Source organism: Merops nubicus, unplaced genomic scaffold (assembly GCF_000691845.1).
Source record: "Merops nubicus isolate BGI_N331 unplaced genomic scaffold, ASM69184v1 scaffold1760, whole genome shotgun sequence".
Classification (NCBI taxonomy): domain Eukaryota; kingdom Metazoa; phylum Chordata; class Aves; order Coraciiformes; family Meropidae; genus Merops; species Merops nubicus.
Window position 1 is genome coordinate 40,877 of NW_008581928.1, and position 16,642 is coordinate 57,518.

The following is a 16,642-nucleotide window of genomic DNA, read 5'->3' on the forward strand; positions in this document are numbered from 1 at the left end:
CAAAGCAGGAGACTCCCCAGCCTCTCTGGGCAGCTGCTCCAGGCTTGGGCACCCATCACAGCAAAGAAGTTTCTCCTCATGTTCGGATGGAACCTCCTGGGTTCCAGTTTGCACCCAGTCAAAAGCTGATCAAATGCTACTGGCCTCGTTTGAGCAGAAGTGGATCTGATAATGTTGAGTCTTCCTTCAGTCTTTTTTTGTCTTACAGGTTACTAGCAGCACCCAGACTACCTTTTCTGAGGGTTTCACATCTGTGGGGACAGATCAGATTCTTGCAGATCACATTCTTGGTTACTATAGCTCTTAAAAGCAAGAGAAGCTTCAACCCTTCCATGATGACTTGGAAAAAAAAAAAACCCAACCAACCAAAAAGAAACCAACTAAAACCTAACTAAACAAACAAAAAAACCCAGACAAAACAAACAAACCAGACCAATAAACCCAAAACCAAACAGCACAGAAACTAGAGGAGGATGATGCATCGGTCAGTCATGTCTCTGGGCTCTGTTTACACAGAGGATGATGGTTTTTCCTCTTCCAGTCACCTGCAAACAGGAGTCTTTGCTTTCTGGTGTTTTTAAGGCAGACAACACCCTCTGTGCCAGCAAAGAACATCTTTTGTTGGAAGATGACACTAGCTGGCCACCTTCACCCACTCCCCTCCTGATGCCCTTCACATTAACCTGTGGTGGTCCTTGCAGAGAGCCTGGATGCAGATGAGGACTTCACTGGCTGGGCAATTAGCAGTTGCAGCACTTCCTCACTGGCTCTCAGCCTGTGAGGAGCAACCTGGGAGGAGGTTGCTGCCCATGATGCTGCTTCTGTCCAACTGAAAGGCATGAAACCATCTTCCAGAGTAAAAGGTGTGTGTAATTCAGCTTTATGTTCAGGGAGTGCCCGTGGTGCCCTAAGCCCTGGATGAAAATATACCAACCAACTTGATTTTTACCTTTTCATCATGATTTGCATTTAATGTAAGAGAGCTGAGTTTTTTTTCTTTCCCCTCATCTATTTTTCTATGGTGGCTTGGTGCTGCTGAAGAGAGGACACAGGCTGGCCTTCCGAGGAACCCTGAGCTAAAAATGTGGGTTGAGGAATGAGTCAGCTTTGCTTCACCCAAATGTCTATCCATTCTCTTTCAGGGTTCAATAGGTCTGCACCTACCCTCGTTCATTGCCTGGAAACTCTTATTCAGCTACAATGACACCTTTGGTCATTTTGGAAATCCCTGCTTTGTTTTTGTCTCTGTTAACACTGTTGTCTTCTCCTTGCTGATTGGCAGATCTCAAAGTGCCCTCTCAAAAAGAAGAGGGGCATTATCTGCTCTGACTTGGTGCACAGGGGAGGAGGATTTCTTGGATGAGCTCCAGTGCCAGGACCTGGATTCCTGAGCCCATCACTTAAAGGTGAGCTCCCCCTTGCACCCAGTGTAGCAAACCTGCTTGGAGCACAACACCCAGCTCCACCACTCATCCAGTAGCTCTGAGTATTACTGGGAGGACTGGAGGAGGTTATTTAGACAGAGAAACATGAGCAATGCTCACCCAGGCACCCTCTCCACCAAAGACACGCAGTGAGGCACAGAGCTGAGCCCCCTTGTGAAGGACCTTTGAGTCTGGTGTGGAAAAGGGGCTTTTTGTGAGCTGGGTTTCTGGCAGTGCTGCGGAGCTGCCGGGCGTGGCCCCTTCATTCCACACATGAGCAGCTTCGACCTCTTCCTCCCCCTCAGGGTGTGTGCCCAAGAGCTGGACCAGCCTGCAAGCTGCTGGCCAACTTGGTGCCACTCCTCAGGGCTGCTCTTAGCTCTGGACCTCTCTCATCTCACAGTGGCCAAGAGCCCAGGGCTTGCTTTCTGCTTGCTGACCATCGTTCTGGCCAGGCCAGCAAAGGAGCACTTCTCCTGCTCTGGAAGGCAAAGTTTCCCAAAAGAACCCAGTCATTCTTGCTGGCTAGAAGGGTCAGAGAGTAGAACCAAGAAAAAAATAGCTGTGGTGCACTGTGTGGCTTCCAGGCCAGGCTGTGCAGCCGGCTGATGAGCAGCTCAGCAGCTCTCAGTGCCACCAGCATCACGGCTGTGAGGGCACCGTGCTGGCTTGGGAGGGACTGGCTGTTGGGTTCAGTGACATCTGTGAGGCTTTGAAGCACCTGATACTTGCAAATTGTCTTCCTCTTCCTTTTTAAAATAGGTGGTGGATGGCTTGACCCACCCCTCGCAGCAGTTTTTCCCAAGTGATCTACTCAGTGGCTCAAGTTTTGAGTAGTCAGAATTTATAGTTTCTTTCCTGGGAGGGGAAACCCTCTCTGGGCAGCTGCTCCAGGCTCTGCCACCCTCACACCAAAGAAGTTTTTCCTCCTGCTCAGATGGACCCTCTTGGGTTCCAGTTGGTGCCCGTTGCCCCTTGTCCTGTCTCTGGGCACCACTGACAAGAGTCTGGCCCCAGCCTCTTGACACCCAACCTTTAGCTCTTCATCAGCATTGATCCCCTCTCAAGCTTCTCTTCTCAGCCCCAGGGCTCTCAGCAGAGATGCTCCAGCCCCTCAGCAACTTCCTAACCTCTGTTGATTCTCTCCAGTAGTTCCTTGTCTTTCTTGAACTGAGGAGCAATTGACCTTCTTGGCCACAGGAGCACACTGCTCATGGGGAACTTGTCCACCAGGTCCTCAGCAGAGCTGCTTTAAGTGTACTGCTTTTTATCTCCAGTCCTGTGCCACGAGAGAGGGCACAGGCAGCTGAGCCCCCACTTCCACTTCTGATTTAGGCTAACGAGACAAATGGCACTACCATTTTTTTCCCATTTCTTCTCCAGCTCTTCCCTGATGCATTTTGTGCTTTGTCTGCTCTTTCTGCTACTGTTTCTATCAATCTGTCTTTATTTTGTATTGCCAGACACATCTCCAGTAAATAAAAACCCACTCCTGGGGTTAAGCACCTTTGGAACAAAGAACATTCACTCTAGAAGACATACTTTTACCTGAGATGATTCAAATTTATACACACGTGCAGGAAAAGAATTTTTTAAACCACTTTTATTAAAAAAAACGTTAAAAATGTTCTATATTAATTAAAATACAGAATTGCAGTCCTGAATTACAGGGATGAAGTATCAGAATGCCTGTATATATACACACCTACATGTGGGGACGTGTGGCAACGTGGCTAGTTCAGATCAAATTTGCCTGAACCAGGATTTTAAGCATTTTCTTTGTGTCTTTGTGCACGTAAAAAATGCATTTTGTGGTTTTTTTTCTGGGTGACAGGGGGTGTACCCTCTCCCTGGGATGAAGCACAGTAGCAGTTCCCCTGAGGAGAGTGCCAAGAGTCAGAGCGAACAGGTCCCACACAGCTCAACTGTAGAGTAAAAGGATGGTTATTACCATATTTTTTTTATGATTAAAGGCATGTTTTCCTGCTCAGGTCAGTTGGCTTGCTGGGGGGTGGAGGGGCTGGGCTGGAAGGTGTCACAGAGCATCTTGGTCACCCGTAGACTGTGTGTGGAAGGAACTGGTGGACTCGGTGTGGTAAGTGACGTGAGCCCCACACCACTTGCAAATAGCTCCAGGTAACCTCCAGTTCTTAAAAAGCATCTTCAGGTACTTCTTAAACTTCTCCCCCATGAAGAAGTAGATGACTGGATTGAAGCAACAGTGGAAAAGGCCGAGGGTTTCTGTTACCTGGAAAGCATAGTCCAGATTCCTGCTCACTTGACAGTCCCTGATGAGTCCCAGGATTTCCAGCAGTTGTAGGAAAATAACAATGTTGTAAGGGGTCCAGAAGAAGAAAAACACAATCATGACAGCAAAGATCATCCTCACAGCCTTATTCTTTTTCTCATTTCTACAGTGAACTAATGTTTTAATGATCGTGGAGTAGCAAAATGCCATGACTATAAAAGGGATCAGGAGCCCTAAAATGTTGATTTCCAAAGTGGAAAAAAATCTCCACGTGGTGAAATTGCCTGGATAGACTGGCTTGCAGGTGGTATAGTTGTGTTCATCAAAAGACTCTCTAAATACCAGCTCTGGGACTGAGGCTGAAAGAGCCACTAGCCACACAACAAGGCTCGTGATCAACCCGTGGAAGGCAGTCCTTGCTTTCAAAGAAAACACTGCACGAACTATTGCCAGGTATCTGTCTATGCTCATAAGCATGATAAAAAATATCCCACTGTAAAACCCAACCAGGTAGATCCACGAAATGATTTTACACCAGGGAGTTCCAAAAACCCATTGGTCTATTGAGAAATAAGACCAGAAGGGCAAGGAGAAGACAAAGAGCAAATCTGAGACGGCGAGGTTGAGCAGGTACACGTCGGTCATGCTCTTCAGCCTCTTGTACTTGAAGAGGACCACAATGACCAGAATGTTTCCCATCAGCCCAACCAGGAACACCAGGGTATAAAGAACAGGTAGGAAGGAGGCTGCAAAGCTCTTGACACTTTCCTTACTGCATGGTTTTGGAGCATCGTTATAATTATCGTAATAATCATAGTAGGTTGAGATTTCAACCTCAGAGGACTCTGTACTTGAAGAACTCATGGTTGTGTGTGTGTTTTTTCTTTCTCTCCCCAGTTCCTGAGAAGGAAAGAATAAAAAGTCAGTGGCTTTCAGGCCGTGTGGTTTCTCCCCAAGCCTGAATCACTAGCAGTGACTCTGAGGTCTCAGAGAGCATTGAGGCATCCTGAGGTGCATCTGCAGCCTTCCAGACTGTCCCATCCTGGCCACGCCGTGTGGCTCGGGTGGCAGGCACTCAGAACACCACCCAGATGGAGGGGGGGAAAGCAAATGGGGTGAGACATACAGAGCGTGGATGTCCCATCAGAGAGGGAAAAATCCTGAGTGGAACAAAGCAAAAAGCACTTTGAGTTTCACCCAATTTCCCAGTCTTTTTTTTTTTTCAGCCTAGCATACCAGAATTTTTTCCTAAGCCTGAGTTCTGTCCTTCCCCTTTGTTTTTATGAATGGGAAGCAGAAGAAAAGGGAATGTCATTGCTTTGTTTCTCCTTGCACTGCACCATAACAAAGATCATTGACTTGTATGACCCTGACCCCTCCTGGGTGCAGCCCCAGAGGTGACACCTCTCCAGCCTGCAGCTCCGTTCCCTTACACACAGAGGGGAATTTAATCTGCACCACAACTCACAGGAGCACAACTGTTTGACACCAGTGGTCTAGAGATGACAGCTCTGCACCAGCTGCTCCTAGACATACCTGAATCCCATCTAGCCTCAGCACAACACACTTAAATAGCTCAAGCTGAAATCACACTCTCAGGGAACACACAAGCACCCACTTCTGATGAGGCAGGAGACCTTAAAAAAGCCTTAAAAAAATCACCTGAGCAGCAGCAAAAGGTAGCTGAGAAAAGCCTTAATCACACACAGGATGGGTGCAGGAGACACACAACTGCATTTGCTGAATATTACCTGTTCTCCTCTGTTTTTTTTCTAGGTGATGAGAAGCTTCTTGGCTGCAAGGGTGGAGAAGGACTTGCTGCTCCCCAGGTAGCTGTGGCGGGGAGGTGCTGCCTGCAGGGTGATGTCCAGCAGCTGCAGAGAGCAGATGTCACTAGGTAGCTGTGACTTAACGGAAGCGTCGTACTTCCTTACAGATGGTATCACGGGTGCTGCTCTCCCCCATCCTCACCAGACCTGGGCTCTTCAAAATAAAGTTACACACAGCTTATGTCTAAGGAAATGCAAAGTTTCCACTCGGAGCTCGGTGACTGAGTTAAAGCAGCTTCATCTTACCTGATGGCTGTTAAAATAGGTGCCACGAAGCAGCTCTCATTCAACAGAAACCATGAGTGTTCTCACTTATGGGCTGTAAAATGCATCTGAATCTCAGAAACGAATAATCCAAGGAGCATTTGTGGTGAGCAGAGAGGAGGAAAGCAGCTGGGGAGGTGTGTGGGGTGTGTTTCAAGTCCCTTTCTGCCAGGTAACTAATTCTGCAAGTTGGGCTGTGTAACTGTAGCAGGCAGGAGCTGTGTAGGTTTCAGGTAGGGAAGGCTCCTTTTATTCATCCTCGTTTGATCTTCCTTAGCACCCTGCTAAGAAATGAAGGCATCTTAACTCACGCTACCTTTTTGACTGACATTTCCTCTAGTGGGTTTTCTGTACAGCCAATCTGCCCCCGACTACTGCCCAAATGGTAACAGTGGCCAAAACACGGGATGAGAAGCAGGCTGGGTGCCCATGGGTGTGTGTGGTGTAAAGGCAGAGGCAGAGGGTGCTGAGGTTTCCCGTGGTTCTCGTCGCAGCAGGAAGCTCAGCAGCTTCTGTGAAGTTCTCCTGAGAGTGTGGTGGGCCCTATCTGTCTTTTGGGGGATGCTGAGAAGGGAGGAGAGAGCCCAGAGGACAGTTAGCTGAAGCATTCCTTCCAGGAAAGCTTGCTGTGAAGGCAGCATGAGATGCTGGATCTGCTGGATTCATGTTTTACCAAAATAAATTAATTGTATGGGAAGTAGCTCCTTGGGCATCTGTTGCAAGCTGCCTCTGGGGAGATCTTCCAGTCTGTCACTGGGAGGTGTTCTTCCAGTGCAGGCTGTTGCTCTGTAGACCATGGTTTCCTAGAAGTCCTCTGAAGATGTGAACAGGCAACACTGGGGGACCAGTTTCATCAGCTCTACGGAAATCAGCAGTTGTTCCTCTTGCTGCAGCTCCCCGTGAGGCCTCATTAATCTCTTCCTTGCTGGGTTGTTGCACTAGGGGCACGAGTTCAGCTCTTTGCCCACAATAACAATGACATAAAAATCTTGCTTGGAACACCTGCTTTCAGGAAGAAAACCACCTCTTGGCCTGTAGGCATTACTCTTCCTTAGTTTGGGCAGCAATGGTTTTGCCTTAACCCCCATGCAGCTGGGTGCTTATCCTGTCCTGCTTAGCATTTTCTACTCCATCCAACCAGGTATCTCCTCTGAATTTCATAAGTGGAGGTTTTTCTTCATTTCCTGATTAAGCAGTGACTAGAACTGAATCCAGCTACAATCTCTCTCCCACCCTGTAAGAACCCTTCTTGGTTAAAGAGATGATTTCCCATCAGCAGCAACCTGTCGACCTGTTCTTGGCACACGTGCCATGCTTCAGAGCTGCTTTTGATCTGTCAGTTGTAGGGGACCAAGTTTGCAGCCTTATGAATGCCTGTTTAGGACAATTCACAGCATGGTGGGGCTTGGGAGGGACCTCTGGAGATCATCTCATCCAATCCCCCTCCGCCTTTGTGCGGAGACTGAGCGAGAGCATGGCTGCAGAAAGGTGGTTAAAGGGATCATTTCCCATCAGCAGCAACCTTTTGAGGTCTGTCGACCTGTTCTTGGCACACGTGCCATGCTTCAGAGCTGCTTTTGATCTGTCAGTTGTAGGGGACCAAGTTTGCAGCCTTATGAATGCCTGTTTAGGACAATTCACAGCATGGTGGGGCTTGGGAGGGACCTCTGGAGATCATCTCATCCAATCCCCCTCCGCCTTTGTGCGGAGACTGAGCGAGAGCATGGCTGCAGAAAGGGGATTGATCAGCCCCAAAAAGAGGAGGAGGACTGTGACTGCTGATGATGAAAACTTTGGTTGTGTGAACTCCAGAAGATGAAGCTAAAATAACCTGCCAGTTCATGAAAACACAGACCCCAAAAAAATACAGTCTCTGAGCAAATGAGATGATGAAGAAAAGGGATGAAAGGTGTTGTGAGTAAAGATCCTGTGGTGGCTTGGAGAGCAAGAAGAGTGAAAGGGACTAACTAGGGCTGTAATCCCTCACAGAGGAGCTCTCAGGTCCCCTTCTGACCTGGCAACATGTCTTGTGTCAGCTTCTCCTAGGAGAAGAACCTGGCAGAGACTAACAAAAGGCTGATGAGAGGTTAGGAGGAAAGGGGGAAGGGAGGTGGAGAGGATGTTGCTGTAAAGCTGTCAGGTTGGCAGGGGAAGGGGAAAAGAGTGTCTTACCTCTTGATGAGATGGCATCAAATAAATCAGGAGAGTGCAGCGAGGCAGCCCAAACCTGATCAGCCTGAATGGGAGGAAACTAACCTTTTATATGGGATGGGGAAGGGAGGGGGCACGTTAAAACCAGCAGAAAGGAACTTAATAAAAGCAAAAAGCAGAAGAGCCCAACCCGTGAAAACCTTGCTCCTCACCAGAAGATTATTTCAGCCGCTCCCACCTTCTATAGAAAGTCTTCTCTTTAAAAAAAAAAAAGTCTTTTAAAGTCTTCTCTTCATTTTAGGGGATGCAGAAGAGTCTTGCCCAAGGAGGGACTGGAGATAGGAGTTTATCTAACCCACAATCTGGGCTGTGAGGTGCCACTGATCTGCCCGTGCTCCACCCACTCCTGACACCGGTGCTGGCCAGGGAAAGATGATGCAGAAGTAGTTATTGGAGAAGTCCTCACACAGAAGAGACTACTCCAGGAGAGAGGCAGATGATGGTAACTAAAGACAGCCAACTATGGACTGGTTATGTGGATCAGCACAGGATGAGGGCCACCAGAGGCACAGCTGGACAAAGGGACACCTTTCTCCACAGACTGTCCTCTCCAACACGTGGCCATCCCCTTCCTGCACAGTCAGGCCATTGACCTCCATCTTTCTGAATGGACAAATTCCCTTTGGAACTGCTGTTTGTGCTCACAAGCAAAAGATTTAAGCCCCAAACATGTTTTCCTGCCTCAGCATTGAGTTGCAATTCTCCACGACTCATTTCTTTCTTTCAGTGGTCCAGTCCTGTGCAATCTGCTGGTTGCCCCCACCAGTGAATCTGTGAGTAGTACTGGCCATCCTCTTCCTCAGCCTCATTTGCTCTTTCCATGTGCTCTGCTTGCCAAGCTGCTATGTTCAGAACTTCTCATAAGAAGAAGAACTGAAACTCTGAACCTCAGACACGTCAGAAACAGCCCTTTAGTCTGTTGATTTTTACTTGGGATTAAAGTCACCGATGCAAACCCCATGACCTGTGTTCTCCTCAACTCTGACATGACACCATGAAGAGCTCTTTGTCTTCTGCAGTGCCCTCTCAGATGTCCCCACGCTGTTTCTACAAAAGATGACAAATTTGGCCTGTTTCTACTCTGAGGAACAGGTGAGACCTTTGTAAAACTTTCCAGCCCTTACAGTGATGTTCTCAGTAAAGACTGGTCTCTCATCTCTGGATCCGGGGTTCCCCATCCCTGGAACCATCCCAGGGGAGGTTGGATGGAGCTCTGAGCACCCTGCTCTAGCTGCAGATGTCCCTGCTCCCTGCAGGGGGTTGGACCAGATGACCTTGAAAGGTCCCTTCCCACCCAAACCAGTCTGTGGTTTTATCACGTCTCAAACACTGCAGTTGCTGGTACTCTTAAAAAGCTCATTTAATAACTGGCCTCATGCTAAATCTACACACAAAAAAATACCTTTGCAGTCTCTCCCACCACGTTCCTCACATGGCAACTGTAACATGAAGGAAGATAGAAAAAAAAAACCCAAAATATTTGCAGAGGATTGTTTTGTAAATCATTGGTGAAACTGCTTGTGGTTCATTTTACATCCACAGGGTCTCATTTGCTCAACAATAAGCAAATAAAAACCTGGAGGAATTTGATCTTTCTTCCAGCAGCAGAATGTAGTGAGTGGGGTTTTTTTTTCTTACTTTCTCATAAATATATTTTTCTCCTCTCACACTTGTTCACGGGTGACTCCTGTTGCTGGGCTGGGGTGTTCCCCTTTGCCATGACTGGCTTTGAAATCTGACAGCATTTAGTAATGCTACCCTCTGGTGGAGAGGCAAGAGAGACCTGGCTTGAAAGATGGGCAGAAGAAACGCTGGAGCAAGCTTGGGACAGAGGTTGTGGTGGCTCTGGAAATACTTGTTCTGAATCTGACTTGGTCTGTGGGCTCTGCCCTGTGCATTCAGTGTTGTCCTCATGGGACCCTGTATTTTATCTTCCTGACCTACTAGCAGGATCTGGAGCACAGGGACCAAGGATGGGGCCAAGAAGAAAGAACTGCACAGGAGACCAAGTGATGCTGAGCCTTAAGGGTTCAAATGAAGGCTCCCTTAGAGAGAATCAGCTGAGAGCAGTACAAGGACACCTAAGGTAGGACCCCAAGGGGGAATGGGGCTGTATAAAGCAAGGACCCACTGGAAGGGGGCTCTGAAGCCACTTGGGGGCTTCAAACCTGGTCAAATTTTAGTCAGCTCTATTGCTGCCATTTACAGAAAAGACAAACCCAGCTTTGAGCCTCCTCAAACATCCTTCCAGGGCAGAGAGACTGTGCTGGAGAGGGTCCTTCTTCTCTACCAGGAGGTCTAACAACTTACAGATGACTTCTAAAGGTCCCTTCCTGCCAAAAACATTCTATGATTCTCTGTCCCTAGGAAGTGTTGACAGAGTGATTCCTGTGCACACTCTCCCAGTCCCCCATCCCTGAGTGTTTTTAGCCACTATTCCTTGAGGCCCTTCAGTGGGAGATGCTCCCATTGCCATGAGCTCCTGCTGTGGCCAAACTGGGCTTACCTGGGGCAAAGGGTTGGCAAAGGGCTGTGCACAAAAATGGTGCAACAACCTTCTCCAGGTGCCCCTTAGACATTTCCTTCTAGTTTGCCCCTCCCTGGTTGGAGCCTGGAAAAATACCTGGAGCTGCAGCTCAGGGTTACAAGGAGTTCTTGTGTCTAAGGAGCTGTGTTGGTGAAGTGTGTCAGAAATTGCACACAGAAGCAGCAGCCTGTGTTGGGCACTAGAGGGAACTGTCTTGTCAGCAGAGGCGTGGAGACAACGCCTGTCCTGCTTCCTCAGGGTCCTCTAACGTGCCCTGCAGATCATGGCCACTGCAAGCTGTGCTGGGCTTAATTCCAACGTAGCAAATGTGGCATTTATGGGCTAAATGAAAACTTTTTTCTGGGAGAAACGTGGCTTCTTTCAGTTGCCTGCTTTACCCCAGTGTAAAGACCTGGATGTAGCTGGACTGTTGGGCTGCAGCTGGATGTGACTGAAAGCTTCTCAGAGACCTAAAATCTGAGTGGGGTGGAAAAGAGTGCTCCAGTTGGCAAGTGGATAACATCCCCTGTAGAGTGAGAAAGGTGGCCCAGGGTCCTTGCTTGCATCCTCTATCCCAGTCACTAAATAAAGTCAAAGGGCTGCTCCCTGCTGATGGAAGGATTTGGAAATTGGGTTGAAGACAACTGTTCTTCACAAGCAAATCATTTCCCCCCTGTCCCATGGGAACTATTTTGCAACAGATTAACCCTTGATATTTGTCTTTGGAATACTAGTGTAACAAACAAAATCATCCAGGGGCTGTTGGTGGATAATTTTTTCCCCACGTTAAACAATGTGTTAACACTGACACTGCAAAACCCAGGTCCTGAGCTTTGGGGGTGTAGGTGTTGAAAACCAAGCTCATACAGCAGTTACCCAGTAAATTAGGAAGTTCTTATTAACAATGGCAGCAGAATTATCACCAGCTTCAGCAGCAGCTGCATGTATGTGCCCAGTGTCAGAAGCCATCCTTTTAGAGGGACAAATTGTTCCAAATTTTAGCTTTGATTATTGGATTTGGGTTTCAAAAGGAGACAGCTCTGGAAGTCACAGGTTTTCCTTAGAGTTCTGGGTGAATTACTGAGGAAAAAACCTGAAAAATATTGAAAAGAGGAGTTTTCCCCATGGAGTGATTTCCAAGATCAGTGTCCTGCTCTGACTGCTGCATTTTTGGGACTGTGAGGTGGTATTTGAATGAGGAGGATTCACAGTGGCACCTAAAAAAGCCAGTGGGGTCCACGTGTCTCACTGCAAGCAGTTCAGCTGAATATGTCTCTTGTTCATTCTATCCACAAGAAGAACATGAAGTCAAGTTGTGAACCCACTGAGAAAATTTAGGTTCTGCTTTTTTTAGTGCCTCCAGCTGTAACCCAGCTGGGAAAAGATTTATGTTAAATGTCAGTGTGATTCTCAAACAGGAAAAAAAAAGTCAATCTTGATGGAAAAATAAGAAGCAAAGATAGCTCACCACCAACCAGAACCCCAAAACCCAATGGTCCCACCAAATTCAAAGATTTCCTGCCCTCCTTTTTCTCCAGCCAGCTCCTATTCAATGGACAGGTACAGCAGATATGCACTTGTGAGTGTGCACACATTCTCCTCTGTAAACTGGGACTTCCTAAGTAAGAATCTATCCTTAATTTTTGGTAGATGGGATGGTTTTATCCCATCCTGAGAGACTGGTTTGTTTTCTGGAGTGTAACAGGCACAGGGACTGGGTGTTGCTGCTCCTCAGCCTTGTGCTGATCCTGCCTCTGGATGGTGCAGCATTTGTGCTGCACAGAGGAGAGTGTAGGCTGGAAACCAGCTGGGCAGTTAGAAAGCACCAGTTTCCTGCTGCAGAGGTTTTGAGAGAGAAGTGGTGAATTTAAATAAAGACTACAATGAACTGGAAGTGCAGCAGAGGGGCTCGAAGAGACATCAGTGGGTGCAAAGAATCCCTCAAGGGGTGCAGTGTGTAACACCAGCACAAACCCAGGCAACCACACAGCATCAGCTGCCACAGCTCCCAGCAGAGGACATGAGGAGCAAGCTGCAGGTGAACCCAAGCCTGGCAAAGTGTGTGACTGGTTTCTCTCAGCACTGGGATGTTTCTTGGAGGTGTGGTTTGAGTTTTTTGAGGGATAATTGCAACAAAACTCTTCCTGCTAATGCAAACAAGATGAAACCACTGATGTTGGTTTTCAAAGATTTACCACTTCTGCTATGAGGAGGCTTCTCCATCAACTAGCAATTTGTTGCAGAGACCAATGCCTAGAAAACCCTGCTGGAGCTTTTAATCTCATCCAAATACTTCCATATTGAGCCATAAGACCTTGCACATAAATCCCAGGATCCCACCCAGCATGATGGGGGTTGGAAGGGACCTCTGGAGATCATCTCATCCCACCCTCTGCTCCAGCAGCTCACCTACAGCAGGGTGCCCAGGGTCACAGCCAGGAGGGTTTGGGATCTCTCCAGAGCAGGAGACTCCACAGCCTCTCTGGGCAGCTGCTCCAGGCTCTGTGACCCTCATAGCAAAGAAGTTTCTCCTCCTGCTCAGGTGGCACCTCCTGGGTTCCAGTTGGTGCCCGTTGCCCCTTGTCCTGTCACTGGCACCACTGACCAGAGTCTGGCCCCAGCCTCTTGCCTCCTGCCCTTTAGCTCTTGCTCAGCATTGATCAGATCCCCTCTCAGTCCCAGGCTGCACAGCCCCAGGGCTCTCAGCCTGTCCTGGCAGAGAGATGCTCCAGCCCCTCAGCATCTTTGTAGCCCCACTGGACTCTCTCCAGTAGCTCTTTGTCTCTCTTGAGCTGGGGAGCCCAGAACTGGACCCAATACTCTCAAGGTGGCCTCACCAGGACAGAGCAGAGGGGTGGAACCTCCCTCGACCTGCTGGCCACACTCTTATATATGGATCATATCTAAAGGTGCCTTTTACTGTTCCCACTCAGGAACTCAGCACTGTCTGAAAAATCAAAGGAAGGTTAAACCAAGTGAGCTGGTGTTGCTCAGCCTGGCAATCCAGCCTCTGCAGACTGCTTTGGTGCAGATGACTTCTTGTTTAGTCTCAGAGCACCTTCCTCTTTCTTTCTGCAGGTCTTAGCATTTCTTTAAAAAGCAGTGTAAAAATACCACGGCTTAAAAACACTGCTTGGACGTGGGGACAGAGTTGTCTTACCTCACTTGGATTTTGAGAAGTTGTTTCATTCCCAGGGACAGTATTAGATGGTAAGTTTAGAGTCTGGATGTCCACTCACAGCTGAAATTTTGAACATTGGGCACTCAGGATTTATTTACACCTCACACAAGGCCTTTCATGAAAAGGGGCTGCTATGCTGTAGAGAGGGCTCAAGGTTCAGGAGCAACAAATGGAATATTTAATATTTTTGGAGTTACTGCATATGGAAAATTGCTCAATGGAGAGGGACTCCTCCAAGCTTTCTTAGAAACAAGGTGGTACTAAGGTCTACAAAGAAAACTCCACCCACTGACCCTCTAGCACAGCTCCCCTGTGTTAGCTGGAAAATGAGATCTTCAGATTTGACACATTGCCAGTCCCACCAGTGTACAGCAACAAGGTCCCACTGGCACGGGCTCATTTCTTAAGACTGGGCCTTGATTTTTCCTGGTAAGGTGATCTCAGCTTCATAGATGGCAAGAGTCCTTTTTTCCATCCACTGAACTCCAGCCCACAATGCCAACAGACATCTCCTGTGCTCTGGCAGCAGGTGATGGCAGGAGCTGCCCAGCTAGGCCCCAGGGGAAGGACTCTCCATCATCTGATTGACATTTTCCACCCCCAATGCATCATCACTCTGTTGATCAAGCTGGAGGCCTCTTGCTCAGCAGAGCATTTGGGGATGTGCTGAGTGAAGGGTTCCACCAAACTCTGGCCTTAGGCTCAGGCCACAGCCTGTGGAAATCAGGAGATATGTCTGTGGACTTAGATTAGCAGCAGGTCAGGTCCCAACTCCTTCAGGACAGTCCTTGCTCTGGTTGTTGGATGCTATAAAGCCTGGGTACATTGTTGGCACTAAAGATGTATTCAGAAATAACTCTTTTTTTTTACTAGTAGGATTTTATTAGGTATGAAAGCACAGATAAAATATTCACTGCCATTAATAACCCCCAAATCACCTCCATGGGGACATACAGCATCAAAATTTACTATCCAAAGTACTGCCCTTTGCTAACAGCTGCTATTCCTTCAAGGGATCTCTGTTCCCTTGAGAAACGAGTTCAGGTCTATGGACATTGGTACCACACATCCACGTTGTGATGAGGAAACCCTTTAACAGTTGCCCTACCCTTAAATTCTTCTCCATCTCCCCTTTTTGAGGCTGCTCTTGCTTCTGCTTTCCCTCAATCCATTTGCACGTTCAGCCTCGACCTATTGTTTTTGAAAATCTTTACTGGTTTTGAATGTTTCATGCCCAACAAGAGGCACGTCAGTAGGTCAGTCTCCTCCTGTGGGTGGTGGCAACCTCTGAGGGGTGGCTGGCCCTGCAGAAGACATATTTACACACATTTCTTCTCCACAGGGCCTTCTAGACAAAGACAGAGGCCTCCTGGTCGCTGGTGTTGAGGGTTACGTTGCTGTTCAGGATGGTTTCTGCATAGCTGGCTGAGGAGGTGACCTGGTAGCGGCTGCAGGGACCACAGAAGCAGAGGAACGGGCAGTACTTCAAGCAGAGGTGATAAAGGTACTTCCTGAATTTTTCCCCAGCAAAGGCATAGATGAGAGGATTGAGACAACAGTGGCTGAAGGCGACGGTTTCGGTCAGGTGCATGGCGTAGTCCAGGGACCTCATCTGGCTGCAGCTTGTGAATAACTCACAGTGCTTTAAAGTCTCTAGAAAAATCACGACGTTGTAGGGGGACCAAAAGAGGAAAAACACAACTACCACAACCACGATCAGCTTCATGGCTCGTGTCTTCTTCTGGTTCTTGCAGGCCAGCAGAGTTTTGATGATCCCGCAGTAGCAGTAGGAGATGATACAGACTGGGATGAAAAAGCCAATGGTGTTCAGCTCCACGTTGCAGAACACAGGCCAGATGTTCTCCAGCTCCTGGGGGAAGACAGATGTGCAGTCGTCCTCCACCAGCTGGGAGAACATGAAATGGGGCACTGAAACTAAAACTGCTGCAGCCCACACTCCACAGGTGATGAGAAAACCACATTTCATTGTCCTGGATTTCAGGGAATACGTTGCCTGGACGATGGCCAAGTACCTGTCGACACTGATGATGGTGATGAAGAACATGCCCCCAAAAAACCCAATGTAATACAGGGAAGAAACAGCCGTGCATGGAATGGTCCCCAGGGTCCACCCCCGGACTGTGCTGGAGGCCCAGAAGGGGAGGGAGACCACGAAGAGAAGGTCTGAGACAGCCAGGTTCAGGAGATAGATGTCAGTGATGCTTTTCTTGCTGCCTGCTTTCAGGATGGCCAAAACCACCGTGAGGTTCCCCGTGAGGCCAAGAGCAAACACCACGAGGTAAAATATCGGCAGAAATATTTTTCCAAACTCTTGGATGTCAGTCTTGTTGCAGGAGAAGGCTTGTTCATCATAAATGTACTCAGCTGTGGTTCCCAGGAGTGCTTCTGTCATGCTTCTGGGTGGAGAGAGCCTGAAAAGGGCAAGGAGAGGGACGTTGGAGAGAGCAATCCAGGGTCTGCTGTGGGAAGGGGCCTCAACAACACTCGTGCTCAGGGAGTTTGTCACTGCTTGGGTTAATGAGAGCTGCATTGTTGCAGAGGGGATGGTTGTTACTAGCAAAAGCCCAATTTTTCTCACTGAAAATGAGGGTGAGAGATGATAAATGAGAACTTCAATCAAATGAGTGCCTGTTTATTGGACGAGCAGCAGAAGCAGAATGCCACCAAGTGCCTGAGCTGTGCAGGGGGGTGGCAGCTGAGGGACACGGGGCTCTCCCAGGCTGCTGGGCAGCCCCCAGCAGGACATGAGCCCCCCATGTGGGGTGCTGGTTGGTACCCAGGGCCTGTCAGCACCACCCAAGAGCCCAAGCTCATCCCACACCAAGAACCTGGTGTGGGCAAAGTGTGGTTAGATGTCCAGTTTGGCCAGCTCTGAGCTGATGCTTGTTGGTGTGGGAGGAGCAAATCTGGCACTGGGAGATCCCTTGAGAGCCAGTG

At 48.4% G+C, this 16,642-nt stretch overlaps 2 protein-coding genes across 2 annotated transcripts; both read right to left on the minus strand.

Moving 5' to 3' along the window:
• Positions 1-3,459: 3,459 nt before the first annotated feature.
• Positions 3,460-4,536, minus strand: CCR4 (chemokine (C-C motif) receptor 4). The gene has a single exon (XM_008935868.1). The coding sequence runs from the start codon at positions 4,534-4,536 to the stop codon at positions 3,460-3,462; it is 1,077 nt and encodes a 358-aa protein (XP_008934116.1).
• Positions 4,537-15,032: 10,496 nt separating this feature from the next.
• Positions 15,033-16,097, minus strand: CX3CR1 (chemokine (C-X3-C motif) receptor 1). Its single transcript, XM_008935878.1, has one exon. It carries the CDS (start codon positions 16,095-16,097, stop codon positions 15,033-15,035), a length of 1,065 nt encoding a protein of 354 aa, XP_008934126.1.
• Between the last annotated feature and the right edge of the window lie 545 nt (positions 16,098-16,642).